A 23778-nucleotide genomic window follows, 5' to 3' on the forward strand; every position below is an offset into this window, starting at 1 on the left:
CACATCCAAATACCCTACCAGTGCAGATATTGCACGATTTGACTAGTCAGCCAAATGGGAAAACACAATGAAGCCCCTCTCAAACTATGTCACGTGCTTATAACCCCGTCTTACCCAAGTATGCGGCTTCTCCATGTCCTTCACAGTTCTCACTCAACATCTAATGCTATTCATGCCACCTGTATACCCTACCAGGCCTGATAATAACACTAAACTTGAACAACTCTACTATGGTGGCCATTCTACATGCCACTGAGAATTTGAACTCTATTTACATACCCATCAATGGTACGTATTGGTATGACACTACACTGTCAGCTGACAGTGTATTCTTGGTGCTTCAATTTTTTGTCAAGCGGTGTATTGAACAGTGAATATGTATTTAATTGGCCTGAAGCCTCCCTAGGAAACAAAATTTAACACAGTATTTTTAATGGAATGATGAAGTCTTAAGAGGAGTCGGAATGATGAAAATGACAAAATTAATGTTTTTTGGTTCTTTCATTATAAAATTATTTGGAGTTTCCTGAATAAAACAAATCAAGTTTCACCATCCTAAGTGTGTTTTTTATCACCGCAAATTTGACATGTCGTGTAAATGGTTGTAACGACTTTGTGTGTCAGCTCTTATGGCGCCGCTCACTGGCTGCAAGCAGGGTATCTTTGCGAAATCAGACAGCGTTTTGTTTTTCAACACTATATGGCTTTATCTCTGTGACAAGTGACTGTTCATATTGGTAAACATAAATGCTACACCATGTGTGTTGACTTGTGGAGTTTGCTTTGTGTTGTTTAGCTGTTCAATTTTGTGTGTTTGACGAATTTTGCTCGTACCTGTTTTAAGTATTTGGTTTGTGGGTATCAATATGCCCTGTTTCAGCAATTGAGTGTTTAAGAAAAGGCACAAAGAGAGGAAGAAGAAATCTTTTGTTGTTTTGAAGGGAGATGCTGCTGAGACTGCTTCACTGATTACTGAATGTGATAGAACTACTTCCAGGAAGAAACTTCGTGACAGCAAAGAAAATTTTGAAAACTATGAAAGTGACAGTAATGATGTGAATGAAATAATTAACATTTTCTTGCTCCCCAATATTTTGAAACGTAACGTATTATGCCAAGTTTGCAAAGAAAGAGGACTGGAATTGAAAATAAGTTCACACATTGGTTTGGCAAGTAAAATGTTATTGAAGTGTAACAAATGTCCTGCAGAAGTTTCATTTTCTAATTCTAACAGTATTCCTCTTGGTGATAATAGTGGAAAGAAAGTGTATGACATAAATGTTAGGCAAGGGCAGTGCTGCAGGGACAATGTTATGTGGAATTATGAACTTGCCAAAACCACCAACCAAGTTTGGATTTTATAATGAATTGGTTGGATCTTCTGCTGAAGATATTGCTCAAGCAACAATGAAGAAAGCAGTTGAAGAAGCTGTGACAGATAATGAGAATTATAGAGATTTGGCTGTTGCTTTAGATGGATCGTGGCAACATAGAGATCATAAATCTCTAAATGGAGTTGTGACAGCTACCAGTGGAGACAGTTGCAAAGTAATTGATGTTGCTATTCTCTCAAAACATTGTAGATATAAGGGCAATACTAAGAACGAACATAGTGAAAGTTGTGAAGCAATGTTTCACGGCATGAGTGGAGTGATGGAAGTAGGGGAGTGAAAGCAATTTTTTCCAGATTACAGGAGTGGTATAATGTACAATACACTAAGTATCTAGGAGATGGTGATTCTAAGAGATATCAAGCTTTAGAGGAATTCAGACCTTATGGCAATGAAATTAACATTACAAAACAGGAGTGCATTGGACATGTGCAGAAGTGTATTGGGGCTCGTTTGCACAAACTAAAGTAGACATTAGGATCCCAGAAGCTTAGTGATGGTAAGGCCCTTGGAGGAAGAGCAAGATTGACCGATAAAGCAATTGATAGACTGCAGAGGTATTATGGGTGTGCAATTAGGCAAAATACAAGAAGCATTGAGCATATGAGAAGAGCAGTATGGGCATTATTTTTTTATACTGCATCAACAAATGAGCACCCACAACATGCACTGTGCCCCACAGGCATGTGAGACCTGAAGGTGGTATAGTGAAATGCTGAAACAGGTAGCCTTCAAAATAAAATAACATTTTAAGTCACATGGCTGTTGAGAATTTGATTGACATTGACAGTTGAATAAAAACAGTGTTACGTCTTACGGTAGTTACCTTGTATACTTTATTTTATTTTATTTACTAATTTTTTTCATCTGTGCTTTCACACGAAAAGGTAGCGGTGACGAAGCGAACGTTAGAGGCATGTACAGGCTCCGATCTCTCGGCGATGGTGTAAGTACCAATCAGGAAATTAATAGGTCGATAAAAACAGTTTGCCAAACGCTGTAATTGATGTAATTAAGCCCATATTCAGAGATTTATTACAGCCAAATTTATTGGAAAAGTGTTTACATGGGAAAACACAAAATCCAAATTAAAATGTAAAAATAATTTAATTTGGATTAGGATTCCCAAAAGAGTTTGTACAGACAAAAACATTGCATTTTAGTGTGTATGACGCAGTGGCAATATACAATGAAGGAAACATTATCAAATGTGATGTGCTGAAACATTTAGGTTTCCAACCAGGGCACAGCACATTTCCACAATGCGCCTAATTGATGAAGAAAGACTAAGAGGTGCAGGAAGAAGAGACAGAAGCCTACAACATGCAGGAAAAGGGAAGAAAAGACCAGTGAAAAGGAAACTAATACTGAGAAAAGAAGAGGATGCTGCTAATCCATCATATGGGCCAGGAATGTATTAAAAAACTTTGGAAGCCATTTCCCGTAGCTTTAATATTTTCATCTTTGAGGAACATTTTCTCAAAAACTGCTAACAGTATATCAATGAAATTTATACACAATATTGTTGACTCCTTTTCCTTCATTTTTATAACAAATCGTAAAAAAATATTTTATAATTCAAGAGTTATAGAAGAAAGGAGAAAAACAATAAGCAACTGTTAAAAAAATTGTAAAACAAAAACCAACAAATATTTCTTAACACAGCATTATAACTTTGTAGAGAAATGTTCACTGAACATGCAGTCCAAATTTCAGAGCAATATGTTTAATGGTTTTAGAAAAAATGTTCCTTCTATTTGCTAAAATTAACATGGAGGAGATGGATCGTTCTGGCTCCCCTTAGGGAATTTAGCATCCAGTGCATCATAAGTTTGTATTACACGAATTATTTATGTAATCATCTAGCAGATAATGTTTTTACCTTTCCCAAGCAGCTAGCAGAAGGTACAATTATATACAGGATATTGCATCAGTCCGTCTGGAATGATTTGGAATGGAATAACCACATACCTCTAACTGCGGAGAGGGCTGAAACCAGATTTAGCAATAGTGTCCCAAGGAAGTGCAGTTCACCTGCAATGGAAGCCACAAACAAAATCCAATTTCTTTACTCCTTATAATCTGGGACCCTTGCCAAGTAAAGGGGAGTGGAGCGGGAAGGGGGAGAGGGGACACGTTTCATAGAATAGCTCTGAGCTCTGCAATTTGTCATGAGTTTGTTCACAAAGTGCTAGACCAGCATGTATGTTTAAATTCCCATTAGAAAAAAAAAAAAAAGAAGAAAAAAGAAGCACTGTACATTGTAAAGAGCTGTGTTCACATATTCAAAGAACACCTACCCTAACACAAGGCAAAAAAGCACATTACTGCCTCCAGCATACATTTAGCGTAATCAACATTTTGATGTATTTCACAGCAAGCCTACTAGACAGTTCAAGTTTTACTTCTGGAGGTGGTCGAGAGGGAGCTACAACACACACAAAGTATGAGTTCACTTTAGTAAAAGCCTTTAATTTTGAATACTTAACTTGAATACAGTTCATGTCCAAATAAATTATTATATGTGTTTATGGTACTTCTGCGGAACAAAATAACTGTTTATCACTTGGAACAATACAGAATGACAGCCAATAATACGGTAATTAACTATGACACTGGAACACAGTTCTGACAAATGATACTAGCTCGCTGCCAGATCTGATCTATGAGGAAGCTGCTATCACAGTCAACTATCACAGAGTGGGCCGAGTGGCACTGCGCTCTGACATACGTAATAGATTTCCAGCGACAGTGGCGTACGTAACCTTGTGGGTGTGTTTTCACCAATGTGTCTCATCTGGGGCTGTGTCTGACAGCACATGTCCTTAGCATGTGGTTCTGTCATGAGGAACCAACTCTAAACTGGGATCTCACTCTTCGGGTGACACCAAAAACATAATGCTAAATTGCAGAAAGTTTGAGTACCATTCCTCCTCTATCCAATAAAGTTAAGGACATGTCTCAAGGGCCTCAAGTTTGCTCTCTACTACATCTACATACATACTCCACAAGGTACCACACAGTGCATGGCTGAGTGTACTTTGTACCATTATTAGTCATTCCGTTTCCTGTTCCACTCACAAATGGATGAGGAAAAGAAACTACTATCCATACGCCTCCACATGAGCCCTAATTTATCTTACGTTTTCTACATGGCCCTTACAAAAACTGTATGTTTGAAACAGCACAATCATTTCATACTGAGCCACAAATGCCAGTTCTCTAACCTTTCTCAATACTGTTCACAAAAATAATATCATCTCTCCAGTGATTTCCAATTGAATTCACAAAGGACCTCCACGATACTTTCTTTCTGATCAAACCTACTGGTTATAAATTTATCAGCATGCCTCTTAATTGTTTCAGTGTCTCCCTTTGATACGACTTGGTGAAGGTCCCAAACACACTACCAGTCACCAAGAATGTGTTGCACTAGTGTTCCACTCTGTAGGTGAGCAATACTTTACAAGAAGCAACCTGATAAACTGACCTCCTGTGCTTGTTCCATTTTCACATTGCTTTGCAACATTATGCGAAGATATGTCACTGACACAGAAGTGTCAAGCAGCACTCCACTAATAACACAATCTAACAGTGCTGGATTGTTTTTCCTACTCATCTGCATTAACTTACTTTTTCCACATTTAGAGGAAGATGCAATTCATCATGTCAAATATAAGTTCCATCTACATCATCTCTTGCCTCCAATTAATATTACACAATCGGAGTATTTCCGGGCTACTGCGTCCAGATCACCTTGAAATGATTCTACAACTCTTATCATCGAATCACGTGGCCGGTAAAAACATCAAATTATTAACTTGAGTTCACTTAGGATGGTTATTTACATCCAGGTAACTTCACAGTCAGACTCATTTTCTGTCTCAATAGACAATATATTTGCCGACTGCACCGAATGTTTCCTCGCACCTATGGTGTCCAATCTGTCTTTTTGGTATACATTCCATGCCTCACTGAATATTTCAGCAATCTCTACTTTGGGTATCAATCAGCTCCTGGTTCTGAGAATAATCTGAGTGGAACAGCTTTGCTTGGGGACAGTAAATTCAGTGACTTTGTTATGAATGCTTTGTCAATTTACTATTAAAATTTTGACATTTGAAGAGTCTATATTTTGTACCCAATCCAGTTTCACTCTCTGTCTACTGACTGGTGAGTGTTCATCAGAGGACCTCAAACTATCAGGTAGCCTAAAAATGCCATGTGCTTTCTACAAGTACTCTGTTACCAGAGTAGCTGCTTCCTCTGTGTAGGGTATTCCTGATCTACAAAGTTGAGTCCTAGAATTTTCCAGTCCATAACATAGATCAGAAATCTAAAGCCAAGTCAGTTACAGAATTGACTGAACCTCTGGTCAAGAGCCTCCACTCAGATGAAAACCGAACATAACCAATCAATTGTGTTTACTGCTAACTGCACGCTCTGCTTGCACCCTTTTAGCAACACCAGCAGTCTTCAAGCTCTTCCACCAGCTGCCCAACTGACGGGCATCACTGGTGCCAATATGAGCCACAACTATAAGATGACTACACCTTGCACTCCTGATGGCTGTAGGTAGGAAATCCTCCACAGCTCGCGTGAGGTCCCCTGCCAGACATACTGAACTCAAATAAAGACCAACCACCTTCAGTCACAATCACGATTTTATTTCAATACACGATGCATTTTGAACTGTGAGGGCTCATCTTTAGGTGCTTTGTCAGTCTACATTGATTGTTTTTCAAGATTTTGGTTAATTCTGGTCAGTTTCCAGTGTTGGATATGTGGGTTTTTAAACACAGTATGAGTAAACATGTTTATGTACATATGGTTTATACACCTTTCGTTCAACAGCACTTTTTATAAACTCAAGTCGAAACAAGTCAAATTTTCTTTTGACTTGTATTTACAAAATGTGATGTAAAATGAAAATTGTATATACGTACATAACATGTTTACTCATAATGTGCTCCAAAAACCATGTATCCCCCACTGGAAACAGACGAGACTTAACCTACATCTGGAAAAATGATCAATTTGGACTGTCAAAGCACCTGACAATGAGCCCCCCAGGGCTTGAAACGCACTGTGCATTGAAATAAAATCACATGTGTGACTCAAGAGAGTTGTTCTTTATTTTACGAAAATAAGACAGTCATTGAAGAAACACTGAGAGAAACAGATAAAATTAAGTAAAATACTGACCTCACATTCGACTTAGCCCTGGATGCTATTTTCCTAAGTGGTTCCATAATGCTCCTAACATTGGACTCCTGATAAATAGCAAACCCATCCCCCACACCTGTGCTCGGATCTTGCTGAAGGAGTGGCCACTTGCCCACTCAGAGGCCGAATGGGTGAGGCCAGAAGGCCAGTCACCACATTGACACACTGCCTTGAACGAGAAACACCAAACAACCTGCCATTCCAGCTGTGACAAGCATGTTTCCCCATGTCAGTCACATTTGAAGATACCCAGGCAGCTGAGCCCATGGGTGAGACAGGGAACACCTGAGGTGTCCCACGCAAAGTGCCAGTCTCTCCGCCGCTGGTATACCTCAAGGTTGCAGCCTGCAGCCAGCTGACTGTGCCTTCAAGCTGTTCACAAAATGCTGCCAGCTCCACCTGTGTCCACACAAAACCTGCCCATTCCCTATCCATCCTACTACTAAAATTTGAACGAGAGTAATAGGTAAAATAGATGCCTGTTGTCTTTCAGACATCGATTTGCAGTACCATAGTAGTTAAAAACACAAATGCAAGGTACTAGCAACCACTGAACATGTCACTGCCACTAATTCACCCCACACTGGTAGACGTCAATGAATGATCTCTTCTCCTGGTGGTTCAGGAACGGATGCTGGTGCCTGTACTCTTACACTGAAACAACACATTCTCATGCGCCTCATATTACAATGTGTGTGTGTGTGTGTGTGTGTGTGTGTGAGTGTGTGTGTGTGCGTGTGACACAATATTGCACACAAGAACTCACCGTTCCAGTTTTGTATATGCTTCTTCTGCAACAGCAAATATGTGAGGATCCAGATCTCCCATAGCCTGGCCCCGGTAGGCCCAGATGGTGTCAATGCCATATATAGGGAGATCATCATACGGATTGATTGCAACCAGCACAATACCTGAAAAGTAAATACCAGTTGCAGGTGCACGTACAGGAGGCAGTAAGTCAATGGATGGATTCCAGTTACTGTGGACTATACCAGAAGTGATTCATATATATTTAATGTTTTGCAAATGGATCTTTTCATTTATATAATAACTGTGATTTGCACAATTTATACACAGTACATTAAAATTCAACAACTCTAAAATGTTTGTCATTTACAAATATGTACTGACTACTTGTGTGGCTAGGTTGTTTAAACAATAAATGTCAGATTAAATCCGAAGATTTGATCATCTGATCCACATTCTGTGCTTGATTTTTCATTTATTCTGTTAAACCTTTGTGTGAAACATGAACTAGTTTCATTATTGTTTTCATTTCACATTTAACTATAGGGGCCCACAAAGTGTTCATTTAAGTCTCTCATCATTGTATGCCCCAGTTTTCGTCTGATCTATCAATATGATTATGTCTAAATGCAGTAAAGCACCATAGTGTCCCAAAAATCTCTTCAGTAATGAGCTTTATACTTTAACTGATTACACATCTACAGCACCAAACAAATTACCACCACAGAGAATCCATTTTAACAAGAATTTCGATTTAATTTCTCCTCTGTATGGAATACTCTTTAATTGTGTACTTCACACCATGCAACATCGAAGTTGTAACGATTAAGCACATATGTCTGAAAATGTGGGAAAAGTTATTTTTTGCAACAGTTTTCATCACTGTTTGAATAACCTGCCAAAAATCATCAAATCTCAGCTGCAATACTGCTGTACATGAGAAGTGAGTTCATAATCACTATGTGAATTCCATATCCTACCCTGCATGCTGTTCTGAAACAGAAGGTTTTCTCAATTTCATGATTAAAGTTGCCAAATATCTGAAGTAAAGACAACAGCTTGACAGCATGTTGTACCACACTACTTTCCATGCAGGCAATTTCAGCAGCTCCATTGTCCTTGATCCCACATGCCGTTGTGTTCAGCACAATGACACCCCTTTCCCCTTGCATCTTCAGATGAACTAGAATGACTTTGATTATGTACAGCCGACTGCCTGCTGAGGAAATAAAATCTGCAGTCTGAAGAGCACTACTGAGTCTAGGAAAATGAAGAACTTTGTGTCAAAATTATATTTCAGCTACTTTGGTAGGGACCACAAAATTACATTTGAGTCTGCATCAAAAACAGCGAAACCAGCCCGTAAGTATATCTTGAGAACTCATTAAAGGAATACCACAGAGCAGCCAATGAAGTCCACTTTTGCTACACTAATCACTGTAAACTATAAAGCAATGTTGATAAGTAATGCCTCTGAATTTTTTGTTCAGTTCTGAACATCGGCCGAGGTATTACATGTCATTAATATTACTCTTTTCAAATTTCCCACTTACCTGATGCAAGTTGCGACCCTCTACCCTGAAAGGGCTCTGAATTTTAGCGTGTAACGTGACAGTGTGTAAAATAACTATGTCAATGAATGAGAAACGGTATACTGTAATCTAGTTTCTAACCGCAGAAAACTTCTTGCCCACATGAAGCATCCTCTCCTTCAGCAGGACAGTGCCAGACCACGCACACAAGCAAATCTGCAGCAATTTGATGCCTTGGATTAACTGTTAACAACCTACCTCCATACAGTCCTAACTTGGTCCCAGCCAATTTTCATCTGTTTTCAAAACTTAAAGAACACCTTCAAGGACCTCACTTTGATAGTGATAGAGAAATGGTGAGATTGTACCTCACCTTGGGAGAAATGTGTGTTACCAGGGTGACTATGTTGAGAAAGTTTGTTTTATTTAAAAAGCTTTTAAGAGTTTTTGCATAAAAAATTCAGAAGTGTTACTTTTCATCACATCCTTGTACACTTTAAGTGTTATACTCTAGTGAAATGTTATGCAACATCTATTTCAAAACTGATGTCTGGGATATGAGAAATTTTGTTTACCAATAAATCTTTTATGATTATAGTAATGAACTAAGTAATTAATGCCACCCGGTTTTGCTTATCACAAATCCCCAATGGCCTCATTGTTCATAGTTTATTCTTCAACAATCAGCAGGGAGCAACAATATGGGATGCTGATGACTGGGGTTGAAAGATGACTGCACACACACACACACACACACACACACACACACACACACACACACACACACACACAATTTTACCAGACGGTGAATGGAAACTTATGAACCTCACCACAGAGGCTGGGCATTAAAATGGATTTACATGCCCCTACACTGGCAGCCTAATCCCCAAGGGTAAATGGCAACAACAACTTAAGATGTGATGGACAACATGAGATGTAGACCATGCAACTGTAGTAAAGTCAGAACCAAATAATAACCTCATGAAATGAAAGTGCCATCAACAGTCTCCTTTCCATTACCTGTGGCTACGATGCTTCAGTACATTCTGTGGCTTCATACCAACTGTCTTCAAATACATCAGGTGCAGAAACCATGTGTCCCACTCATCAAAATTTTGAACAAAAAATGTTCGAATTGCCAAACATGTCACTCATTTTGACCATGGTTGGATTCAAATATTAATGAGAAAATGCTAACTTAATTATTGAAAATTTTTATGGGCATAATGCCATGGTCAAAGGCACTTTGTCTTCCAATGCTAGATATACATCACCTAAGGCTGTAACAAGCCGAAGCAGTCACAGACTAGTAAGCTCAGCAACCTGAACTGTAACTGCTTTATGAATCTTTAAAGCCCCAGATGATGTCTCCAGCATTGGAAGACTGACCATTAGGCAGAAAATTATGCCTTGGACCATGGCCTTTTGCGCATAAAACAAGTATCAGCAACAGCGCAAATACCAGCCGTGAAATCCTGCATTCTATAAATGCACTTATTGTCAGGTGCACCGGATGAGCCCACATTCCATAATTTGAGAACTGAGGCAACGCAGTGATGTCTACAATGAACACTGTACAGGAAACTGAACTGTGCAGTCATCTCACCAATTCCTGGTGCGCAAAACTGAAGGATGAAAGTAACTTTTGTATAATGTGTTCCTGCCAAGTAACTTAGCTCAATGAAACTTGGACCATACATAGGAAGAACTATTACAGTACAGTACAGTACAGTACAGAAGGTAACCGAAAGAAATATGCAGTGAGATGGACAGAAATGACACTTTTATTCAAAGACAATAATTACCCTGAAGTCACCACGTCACCACAGATGGCAGTGAAAGCTCAGCAATGTATTGCCATTCTGGGCACAAGGTTCGTACAGTGTTCTTGTGGCAGGGCATTCCACTCCTCCTCTAGGGCACTTAAGAACTGGTGGATGGTCATCGGTGCGTGTGGACGTGTTGCAGTAAGTCTCCCCAACACATCCCACACATGCTCAATGAGGCTAAAGTCAGGGGAATGGCCAGGCCAGTCCATTTGCCAAATACTTGCTCATTCCAGGAGCTCCCCCACCTGCAGTGTCATTGAGGTCATGCACTGTCATTCATAAGAATGAAGTCAGGAAGTACAGTGTCACAATAACATCAACCAGTGAGTGTAACGTGTTCAGAGATTTGGTGAGCTCAGTATGCCCATGGAATACAACGACTCCCCACACCATAACACCTGGACCACCAAAACAATCATGTTCAACAATGTTACTTGGTGCATCACGTGCTTCCTCCTTCTGCCATATGAGGGTATGTCCACCATTGTTGAAATGATTGTTTTGGTATTCCTGGTGGTATGGTGTGGGGAGGCATAATGTTGTATAGGTGCACTTTCCTCCAAATCTTTGAACGTGGTACACTCGCCAATCAACATCATTGTCATACTGTAGCCCTTCCCCATGTGCCTCTTTTTAGGGGTGCATTCAGTACTTACTTCATTTTTATGGACGACAAAGTGCTACCACATTGAACTGCACAGTTGAAGGGGCTCTTGGAATGAGAGGATAACTGCCAAGCAAATGGACTCACCTGCCTGCTCCCCCAACTTAAATCCCACCGAGCAAGTGAGAGATGCATTATGGAGACGTATTGCAGCACATCAACATGCACAAATGACCATCCAGTAGTTGCAATCCCCACTGGTCAAGGAATGGAACGCCCTACCACAATAACTCCCTACCAAACTTGTGGCCAGCATGGGAGCATGTCTTGGAGCACGTATTGCCATCCATTGTGATCTCACACACTATTACGAACCGTATCCTGCCTTTTGCAGTGCTCAACGAACCACCATAAATTGCAGTGATTTCAGTGTAATTGAATAAAAGTGTCATTTCTGTTTGTCTCATTGCATATTTCTTTCATTTACCTTCTGTACTATACTGCAGAAGTTCTTTCAATGTACAGTCCAAGTTCCATCGAGCTACACTACTTGCCAGTGACAAGTTAGGAGCATCCTTAAGTTTTGAGCACATGCGTACATTCTCCTTTTGAACAGATCCCCAAGAGACACCATTTTAGACACTCTGATCTCTGTCACAGAACACCACAAAACCAGTGACAAATAATCAGCTGGACAGGAAGGACTGTAATAATGTGGGCAACTCTCCCAGGAAACCCCATTTATGGAGCTATTTAATGATATTACATCCCAAACATTCTATGAAAATATAATGTAATTGGACAGACAATAAACCTACTCACCAAGCAGTGGCATGAGGACACATGTTTAAAAGCATTAAAGTTTGTAGACTTTCAGAGCCAGTTGCTCCTTCTTCTGGGAGCAAGGTTGAAGGGGGAGGAAGAGGGATTTTGAAGTTTGGAAAAGTCGACCAGAAATCTGAGTCAGGGGAGACTTTTCATAATTTTTTTTAAATTTTTGTTGATACTTTACCACCCGCATTTTGTTGTACACCTTTCTAGGGTGGTGCCTGTGTAGAATGTAGGAAAGCTTGTTGTACTGCCACATCCTGCAGAGTGCAGCTGTCCAGGGTTGAGTGATACCTCCTGAATCTACACTGGAAATAATGAAGGAAGTTTCTGGATTCTAGGACCCAAGTTAGAAGGCAGATGACTATAGGCTTTAGCATCTTTCCTACACAGCTTATGAGGAATACACTATGGCAATTATTGTGCACAGTATGTAGCTACACTAGTTTCAAGAGAGACAATTATTTGCCTCAATTGTGTGTGGACACAATGTCACTCAAATCTTGTTAACAACAGCTAGGAGCATTTATTTCACTGGCTTTTTAAGATTGTGAGCACTTGCATTGCCAGCAAAACAAACTGTTGCAGCACACATTTCTAACAAAATGGTAGCTCATTCACTCACATCTCACATCAAGAGGTGCAAAGGATTCGTCACTGAACATTTCTGAAACACATTTTGTAATTTTTCCATCACATGAACAAGGTGAATGCTGTCTGAATTGCTTTATATACTTTACACATGTTATCATATCCTTTCTTCAACGTATACACCACTATCTCCACTTGGCCTGCTGGTTCTCCTTTGAACTGGGACCTTGAGAAATTTAATTCTCAATGTGTGAACAATTCCGTTTTCTATGACAAAGTGTGTGATGATCTACATAAAGAATAATTCAGCCACATAATGATTAATTACTCAACAAGAAATTTAACTGATGCTATTATGATTAAAAGGAGCTACTAACAATCACTTCTAGTCAACTGAAAAAGCACATCTGACTGTTTAGCAACATGTTTCTTGTTTCTCTGTATATGTACAGTATGCTATGGTCACTAAGAAGTTAACAGTCAGTTACTGAAACATCTAAACTGGGTCATGCATGCAAGTATCATATGCCTGAGCTCCCATTGTTCATGGCAAGGTTCCTTTGGGAAGAAAGTTCATCATGTGCTTTTTGTATGTTTGGAATGTGCACATTACAGCTGTGAGGTGACCAATCAACAAAATATACAATTTTTGGAATGATAATTAGGTTATATCTTTAGCAAAATCCACTCAACACTCCTCATTATTTGAATAGCTCCTCATTTCATTTTTGCAGTTTTGAGCATGAAGACAATTCTCATTAAACAATAATATAATTTTGGTTGTGCTACACAGATTTTATAGAAGACATTTTTATGTATACAGCCCCAAAGTAACCAAGATCTTCACTATGCTGCAACTAGTATCAATTATTTGTACGAAACAACAATAACCACCACTTAAACCCTGAAGTCTGCCAGTTGATGAAAAATTGCCTGAACTTGTTGCAGCATATTGAAGATATTGGCAGCTTTGTGGTGGTATACACAAAAATGTCCTGATGAAATTGATCATGATAGAAGCAATACGTACATACAAATGGACACAACAGCATAACATAATTAGAAAATATCATTAGTAAGCCAACACACACTTACCACAATATGTATAAATAGAGCTCTTCTGACAGAAACGAACTTTCAGGTTATACAATACAGCAGGTTCATGCAGGTAAGACAATGATGTTAGATCATTCTCTCCAATTAAAATGCGTGGATTTCGTAGAGGTGGTAGTTTCTCATCTGATTCAATGATCAGGTCATGTATCTGATTAACATAAGAAGATCAAGTAAGCAAGAAATGTAACTTATTAACCATCACTTATTACGTACATATCAACAGCTTCAAGGGCCAAAGTTTGACTGTTACAATGACAAAGGTATGAAAACTTGGGCACGATGCAAACTATCAATGTAATAACCCAAAGTTGTTTCAATCATACAGTGATTTTGGAAGCCAGTTACAATTTGCCACGGCATGCTTTGTCCTTTCTGTTCCAACTTCTGAACTTAATTTAACAAATGGTTAGATATTTTAAATTCTGAATGTTGAAGTTTAACAAGTTAATGAGAACACCTTAAAATGGTAATACATAAGTTAACATTATTGGAAGACATAATTTAACAGATTTTACGTTATGTATTTCAGTACATCAAAATTCAAAGTATATTCTAAATCAAGAAATGAATGCACAAATGACATGCAGTTACTAGCAATATTAATAGTTTTCTATACTATCAAACAATGCTGACAATTCCACACACAAACATGTTTGTTGAGTTACATTCTAAGCCTGTAACTTTAAAAATATACAAACTCTTTTCAACAGAACAAGGTTTAAGTTTTTACTTAAATTCAAATAAATTAGGGTCTTAAAGCCTTTTTGAAGCAGCTAATTCCTGCTGCATTCTGGTCACAGTATGCATTTGTTCCTGTTCACTTAACTACCACGGCTAATTTAACAAGCAGAACCTTAACACGATTTATGTAATTGATCTGATGATTGATTGACACAACCACACAACAAACTTTTCACAACGTAAGTCATTTTCTGTAAAATAATAAATAATGGCAAGAAGTAGATCATGGGTACAGGTGTCTAGAATCCAGTCACAGACATGAAACACACATTATGCTGTAATTGTAGTGAGTGCAATTTTCTGTGCCAGAAGGTTAAACAAATGCTACTGTGATCAAGGAAAGTGGCAAAATGGTTTTTAAATAAAACTTGTGTACTAAGTAGCAGTATGCAATCAAATCTGAAAGAATTAGAGGGAAAATGAAGTTTATGTACAGCCAGTTTACACATTTTTAAAGAAAAATTTATCATGGTAGCAAGGAAGAATAAACCATAAAAAGAAAAAAATGGCTAAGTATAAGATAGGGCCTAAAACCACAGAACAGTTGAGACCATTCAGATATCTGGGAAGTTGGATTAGTGAAGATACGCATTGTGAACAGGACATTGAAGTCGGAATGGCACTGACAAAAAGAGGCATTTCAAAGGCAGAAAATGCTCTTAGCTAGTTGTTTGAACACAGAATTATGAATGCAACAGTGAAATTCCTGATACTGGGACTATGGGTAAGCAGTAGAAGAGGAGAACTGAAGCTTGTCGAATGTGGAAATGGCACAGAATGGTGAAGATCAGCTGGACTGATGAAGTCAGGAATGAGGAGGTACTGAGAAGAGCTGGAGAAAGAAGATCAGAGGATGCTTCTGACAATGAAGAATCGGATGCTAATGTGGACAGGGTGTAATTTGAGACAAGACTGCCTTCTAGTGGAGGAAATTTTAGGATTTATTCTGGGGGAGACAGGGAACGGCAAAAGGAGATACCAGATGCTGGATGATATCAGCAGAGCAAAGGGACAGTACCAAAGAATGAAGAGGAAAGCAGAGGACAGAAGCACAGATAGCTATGAAGTCTAGACCTGCCACAAGGTATATAACCAAATGAACGAACTTGTTGCTGAGATTCATTTTCCGAGAAAGTGGTAAACTCATAGGGACGATTGATTTAAGTTGTACAGAAATAGAATGAAACCATGAATACATTGACTGGCAAGTTCTGAAAACAGTTATTGCAGATTGCACTTGTTACAAAGAGACGGAGCAGCTACTTAACTGATATAACAATAGAAATCTTTGTAGGTTCTGGATCAAATAACAATTTTGGTGTATAACAAAAGAGAGAGCATCAAATAAGTGGAACAATATTAAACCACCTATGTGCAATTTTTTGAGAACAAGTTTGTCACAAGATATGATTCTTTTTACCATATATTTTTTTTATTTTCACTTATATATGATTATTTATGAAACATGAAGAAATTTGTTCCAACGACTTATAGCACCATACTCATTCACACACAGTTCTACTGTTTATGGTGCACAATGAAGCTTTTTTCATTTGTGATACATATTCACACAGTTTAGTTGTGTACAGCATATTGTGAAACATCTGTCCACATGAATGGCAACTTTACAAATGTTACATTCAAACCAGGTTTCACCATGATGCACTCAATAATGAAAACTTTTGCACCTTCTCAAGGATGGACTTTTCTTCTTATTCTGCATTATTTTCACTGGAAAATGCCCTCAGCTTCTGGCATGAAGCCTTAGTGGATTTCTGCTTCACTTGGTTGCATTTCTACGTCCAGGAGATATATTTCTATCTTTTTATATCCCTTGACATATCTTCTCAGATATTGGCTGTGTAAGCCAATGTCACCCATTCCTTGGTTGTAATCAATGAAGCAATTAGCTATTACCTTTGTTTCCCCTTGTTTATGTATCTCTACATAATCTGGTCTATCATGAAGCATTGAGAAGATGTTAACATTTTTCTGAGCAGCCCTGCAAGAATTTTGTGCTTGCAAATGTTAGTTCCCCTTCCTCAGGTTAGTTCCACTGAACGTATGTGGGATATTTTTCCTTGTTGGTTTACAATACCAACAGTATGAGCACTTCTGTCTAGCAATTCCCTGAAAAAGTTGGGAGAATTTCACCAGATGTCCATGTAAATAGTTCTCCACTTCCCAAACAGAGTCACACTCAATTCAAACACAATCTTTTCACTTGCTGAAAATTTGACAGCTACATCATCACTTTTTTACCTCTGTTGCAGCATATATCTTCACATAATAACAGTACTCAGTCCCCAAAGAGCATACTTTATATATCTTTATGCCAAATCTGTCTCTCTGCAAAGGAATATATTGAACATATGAAAATCTGCTCTAAAACTTCAAGGTTTCATCGATGCCAGGAACATTTACCCCTGTAACTTTGTTGAGTAGCTGTGAAATGATTGGTCTTATATTCCTCCATTTATCATGTTGCGTTTCTGGTGAATCACTAGCAAAATGCTAAACCTGAAGATAGACTGGAGTCTTCTCAGTGGTATTGTTGCAGCAAATACTGTCTTCTCAATTGTTTTTCTTTTTGATCAATTGTGCTGTATAGAAGGTTTTTGTCTCTGCAGCATGATGATGCAGAGAGAAGTGCACCTTCAGTCCATGAACTGTTACAGAAAACTTGTCAATGCTTGAACCGTAGTCAGCATTTTTGCTGTATATGAGTTGGTTTCTCTTGCAATGGACTCAGGGAAACTGAACTGTTATAAATTCATTTACAACTTTAAGTTCTGTAGGATTTTGTCCCAGAGGCCATAGAACTGTTGCTTCTATTTCTGATGTCACAGTGAAAATACTGGTTTTAGGATGATTAGCCACATTGTCCCAGTCCCAGTGAGTCGCCTTTGAATAGTCTAGTGTGTGGTTTGTGGTCTCATTGTCACACGGTTCTGGCATCATCATAATTTGTTGGGTACTTCCAATTTCCCCGTTGTCCAAAACACTACTGTTTTCATCACTTTAAGTACTGCTTGCAGTGTCATAGTCTACACCATTACTCAAATCACTTTCTTCCTAAAGAACTCTGAATTCTCGCCACTTCTGCTTCATATGGGCACATATTTTGTCATTCACTGAGCTAACGAAACACAGACTAAATGCATGTAAGCTTGAATCAATGCCTCAGTTTCACAAATGTGCAGCTAGTGTCATCTAATGGTATGGCCAAGAAACTATTACAGAAAGCACCAAACTACCAAAGAGTAGCATGTTGTGTCTACTGTGCTGTGAAGCATGTACCTGTTGCTGTACCCCAATACATGTAACTGCTGCAACAGCTGTGTCTGGCATTGTATGCCAATGGGTTAGTGACTTCCTGTCAGGCAAAAGCCAAAAGTCACCCTCAATGGGAAGACATCAGAAGTGAAAATAGCAACCAGCTTGTCTCAAGTCTGTGGACCTAAGTGCAAATTTGTTCTCCCCGTAACTACTTCCAATAAACACACACACACACACACACACACACACACACACACACACACACACACACACACACAGAGGGATAAGTTACTTAAATAGCTGCCGGTGGGAACTTTTGAGTATTGATCTTTCTTTGCCCCTTATCTAATGCAATATGCAGTGACCACAATGACTTACTTTTGAAAACAAAACAGGTCAGGACAATGTTTACAGGAACGAGGGAAAAATTTAGTTTCCAATTTGCATTGACAATAAGATCATTACAGGTTGCGAGCTTTGACTCCCTACTGAGAACTACAACTCTTTCTAGGAAGAATACTGTAAATATACAATTGCATTTTATATAAAATTTGGCTCATCAGGTTTTGTCTAGTGCTAACTGTATACCACTGCAAAACAGTTCCCTTTATTATGATCAAGTTTACAGTGTCCTATCAGACATCTTATTTGTGTTCTAATTAAATTTATGTAGTTGGAGTTGGATTTTATCAGTTAAACTAGGAGACAAAAAACTTGTTTAAGTACTCATTTATTTAAATCAATAGTTTTTAAATGACACCAATTATCTCTGTCACCTAAGAAACAGCCAATTTACCAGACTAACAAAGTATCACTCATGAATTGTGAAAAACTGTTCTAACTATTATTGAGTATTACCATACATCCCAACAACTTTACTGCTCAGATATAGTGCCACTGGCGAAAGTATTCCAAGCCGAGATGTACCCAGCGAATGCTCAAAGCTCTAACAATCCAATCACATGGAAATCACCTAAATCACAGTATATTCGTGATGAAAAGCAAAATTCGTAAACTAACACAGTTCAGGAAACACAGCTCCTTCCAAAACTAATACGTGTCGAGCATTTTGTGTCCACTATCCTAGCTCACTCCCGCTACAACTGGAACATTTTTGATCTCCCAATTCATAGATACAAATCTAATCCAAGAGGCTCGGTTGCTTCTAAACCAGAAACATCTAGACCCTCTGGAGACCCCAACCAAAAACCCCAATTCACTCTCAGAAAAACAGACTCAAGAAAGACTTTTGAACTCTCTAAAGTCCCCACCTGAAGTCCCTTCTCTCTGAACATTTGTGTCCAGCTACACTTTTGATGTCTCCTCTATATGTTTCAGTCCATCTGCCATTGGCCGACTGCCTCTGTGTCTCTCCCACCATTCTATTTTGTCATTTTGCCATGCCATAAGATACAAATTTATACAACAGTGAACCAATTGGTCTACCTTAATAACTACAATTAAACCAAATTTAAATTTCAAACGACACTTAAACACAGATTTTAATTATATGAAACACTATATATTTATTAGGTGTAACCTCTCTCAAGTATAAGAAAAACAGAAACATCTGCTGAACACACACAGGCGAAAATCCCCACGAATGACATTGAAGTAGAAGACATTATCTCCGATACTTTTTAATTCACATCATCATCATAAGAGATGCATCAAAATAGCTGCTTATAGTACCTAATCTTTATTCATGACCTACTGTTTCAGCATTTATTGCCATTGTCAAGTATGTCTGGACTGATGTGATGTCCGTATTACGTTATTAGTGAACTGACTTAACTGGCACTGTTTTAATATGATGGTAAATATACCGAAAACAAAATGTTAATTACAGTCTGAGAGTAGTTTCACAGTTCTACTCTTACAACACCATTAAATGAATTTTAGGAAAGATAGACAGAGAACACCAAAAATTAAACTAAGCTGGAATAGAACTGGGTAATACCACAACAAACCCAGCTTGTATATGCACACAATGATAACCTAATAAATGGCAACAAAGAGGACTTGCAGCTCACAGTAAGTTCTTACAGAAGTATTTCAAGAAAAGCATGGTTACGAAGTAACAAGGAGGAAACTAAGCACGTGGTCATGAGCAAGGCACTCTATTATCAAACTCCAATGATAGTTGATGAATGCACTTGTAAAAAAAAAATTAGATATATTTCAATATTTGGTAACCATTTTTAGTGAGCAAACAGAATGGGATTTGAGATTAAGGCAAGGATCACCGTGGCCAATAGATCATGTTTTGTTTTACAGGACATGCTGCGCAGTAGAGCAGTTTCAAGAAGTTTTAGACTCAGATTATATCAGAGTATAATTCTCCCAGTAGCTCTATATGGTATGGAAACATTTATATTGAGGAGAACAGATGATCAAAAAGTGTTAAGTCTTCAAGAGAAAGATATCAAGGAAAATATTTGGCCCCAATAGGGACATCCAGTCACAGAACTGGAGTATATTAAAAGACCAGGAACTGGCTCACCTATACTTGCAAGCTGATATCGTCTTAAGGATAAAGAAAAGAAGATTGGTGTGGGCTGGACACCTAATAAGGGTGGAAAAGGAAACACTATCAGAAGTAGCATTCACAGGATCTGTGGAAGGCAGAAGGACCGAAGGAGGCCATAGACAACATGAAAGGATAACAACAAGGATACGAAAGCGGTGTGTCCGAGAAAAGGAGAGTGGACCATGGAAGCCAGGAACAGAAATGATTGGTAGAGGAATGTAGGGAACACACATGGTCTCCCAGGTCAAAGTGATAAAGAAGGAGAAGAAGAAGAAGAACCTCTCTCAAAAACAATGTTATCTTGAATTATTTTATCACTGTGTGTTGATTTTGCCATTTAATTACCTACACAATTGTTCTCCAAAGTTCACTCACATACATTACTATTCATGTTTTGATATTCTAAGACAGTTAATTAAAACTGAAAAAGGGAACATCGAGTCTAATGCTGTGTGTCCCAACATTACTAAATGGGTCGTCAGTCTCTACCAGAGCCAGCAATACACACAATGGTTCTTTTGAAAGTGATATAACACAGGCCCACTCACTGGCAACCATCCCTTTTGTGGCACTTAAAGAATATGCAAACAACAGTCCAGGTAGCTAATACACACAGCCAGCTGAAACTTTGAGCAGTAAAATTCTCTCCATCTAGAGCACTTAAGAAGAGACTGTCCCTTTGAAAAATCCTTTTAAAACCACAGAGTTTGAACATCCACAGTCCACAGTTTTGGTCGCAATGCATCCCAAACTACTAACCAATTGCATCTGCCATTTTCCAACCCCTTCGCCTACAAAAGCATATGACCAGCATTGGACAATGTCTCTTGTATTGCATTTTAAGAGAGATGCCCTTAGTGCTGGTGGTGTTTTTAGAATGTAAGGAGCGAGTATTAGGACCGGCAACTTAGCTCAGGGAAACCCTGAGGAGTGTGACCAGCTTGGTCTTAAGAAAATGGTATACTTCAAAAATGTGTCTCAACTGTGCTGCTGATGCCTCCAGCTTACTCAACTCGTGGGTGTTCCACCCTTAGTGGTGCATATGTAAGACAAACACTTTCCCATCCCAGCTAGCTCTGCCCTCTCCAGCAGAGACATTGTCACACGACAGAATAAGCAACACACAGGACTCAGCCCAGCATCCCCATGGCTGCCCACGCACAGTGCAGAAACACAGCTGGGATCCCGTTTGTTAGCTCTCAAGGTTGAACCTAAGCTCAGACTGGACAATGTCAAGGAAATGTTCTTTTCTTGGGAATTATCATGACATTTGCCTTACATATTCAATGGCAGTTTTTTTTCCTTTTTTTGTAGAAAAAACTAAATTCATTTCCAATCATTTTTCTGCCATCCAGACCATACAGGATTAAATGAAGCAAGGAAAATCAGAGAAATGCTATGTAGTTCATCATGGATAGTTTAGTCATATCAAGTGCACCACTGGCACACTCAAACTCCAGTTAGGGAACTTAAAACTGTGTCTATGTAGATTAAAGGAACATTGATGTAAAAAATTTCAAAAAACAATGTTCCAAAAGGGGCTAAGGAATGTATCTCCCACATCTGTATATTGTGATCATCCACAAATACATACCCTCTCCACCACCAGTCACTTCACAACGTGTGAGAGAGAGAGAGAGAGAGAGAGAGAGAGAGAGAGAGAGAGAGAGAGAGAGAGAGAGAGAGAGAGAGAGGTGTGTAAAGTGACTACAGCAAATTTAATTGATGCAATAAATTACATTCATTCACCAGCAGTTTTAATTATTGTCTAGATAAGCTACTAATACCAAGGGCAAATATCAATGAAGGAGACTGATTCTTATAAGTTAGCAGAATAGTATAGGCCTACTGAAGCTCGTCTAGTAAGCAGATACAATGTGAGGCATGAAACGGGAAGGCTTGAAGAAGTATATGAAATTCCATGTGAAGTAAGGTGAGTGTAACTACAAACAAAACAGAAAAAAAGGACATTGATAGGCTATTACTTGCATTCAATGTACTACATGAGAACTGAAGTTAATAAAATGAATAAACCAAAAAAGTGGCGCAATATGGCAGACAAACATGAAATTTCTGAGGTGACCATATCTTATTAATTAGACAAATGCCGGAATATTGTCAAGTTACCAATATCAGCTGTTTGGCATTAGAAAAGGTCTGATTATCAATACTGCCCACAAACCCACCAAAACAGATGTAAATTTAAGAATAAGATGGTCCATGAAGATTCATGTAATACCTATTGTTCCTCATTAATGTTACTTGAGGATATTTTCATGGAGTAGTCAGGAAGACATGCACTGCTGTTTTATGGAGAGCTCAAACAAGCAATCAGTCTTTCACACTCAAGTTGTTTCACAAGTTTTCATCACACAATGAGTATTTAATACATCATTTTCCACAACTCAGAAAAAAAAAAAAAAAAAATGAAAGTTGCAATGCCTTTGCTTGGTGTTAACCATATATATCTATGTTTAAAGAATGCTACCCCCAAAAACCTGCTCTTTTCTACCGAAACATCTACCATATTGTTTCACCCCAATAAACTAATTAATTTTCCTCCTATTTCAGAGTGAGCTGGAGAATGGAAAAAAGACCAACTGAAATTGAATCTCTGTATAACCAATGGGACTTGCTTAAATGTGGTGGCTTGCCTATCTCAAAGGTATATATACCATAAGTGCAACCACAATGGAGGAGTCCTGTGGAGAGCCATATTAATATGTAGTTCCTGAAGAGGGATAGTAGCCTTCTCAATAATTGCAGAGGCAACAGTCTGGATGATGGCCTGATCTGGCCTTGCAGCATTAGCCAACATGACCTTGCTGTGCTGGTAATATAAATGGCTGAAATAAGGTGTCCATTCGGAACTCTGAGTGAGGACTGCTCAGGAGTAATTGTCATAAAAAAGAGGCATACTACCAGTCAGAGTGGAATGTTACATCCCACATCCCTTAATCATGTGAGGTGGTTAATGAATCCAAGAAAAGAAATGGATAGACTGAAATTAGATATGTGTGAATTAGCAAAGGGTGGTGTTATGAAAAACAGGACTTCTGATCAGGTGAGTACAGGTTTATACATACAAAATCACGTATGGATAATGCATAGGTCTGATAACGAGTAAGAAAGTAATGTGGGTGAACTACTATGAACAGTATAGTGAATGCATTATGGTAGCCAAGACAGACAACTCCTGCTCCCACCGCACAGGAGTACAAGTTTATACACTAACTACATCCACAGTTTAAGATATTTAAAGGATGCATGATGACATAAAAGAAGTTAATCAGATAATAAAGGGAGAGGAAAATTTAATTTTGATGGGGAGTAGAATTCATTAGCAGGAAAAGGAAGTAAGGAG

At 38.6% G+C, this 23778-nt stretch overlaps 1 protein-coding gene across 1 annotated transcript in view; it reads right to left on the reverse strand.

The window, feature by feature from the left end:
• The window catches only part of LOC124555114 (unconventional myosin-Va), a 345650-nt gene that overhangs the window by 108976 nt on the left and 212896 nt on the right, over nt 1–23778 (reverse strand). The window contains exons 3-4 of the mRNA XM_047128917.1: nt 13844–14012; nt 7384–7528 (exon numbers count right to left, since the gene is read on the reverse strand). Coding sequence (XP_046984873.1) covers nt 7384–7528; nt 13844–14012 — 314 coding nt within the window. The remainder of the gene's footprint in view (nt 1–7383; nt 7529–13843; nt 14013–23778) is intronic.

This window comes from Schistocerca americana, chromosome X (assembly GCF_021461395.2).
Source record: "Schistocerca americana isolate TAMUIC-IGC-003095 chromosome X, iqSchAmer2.1, whole genome shotgun sequence".
NCBI lineage: Eukaryota > Metazoa > Arthropoda > Insecta > Orthoptera > Acrididae > Schistocerca > Schistocerca americana.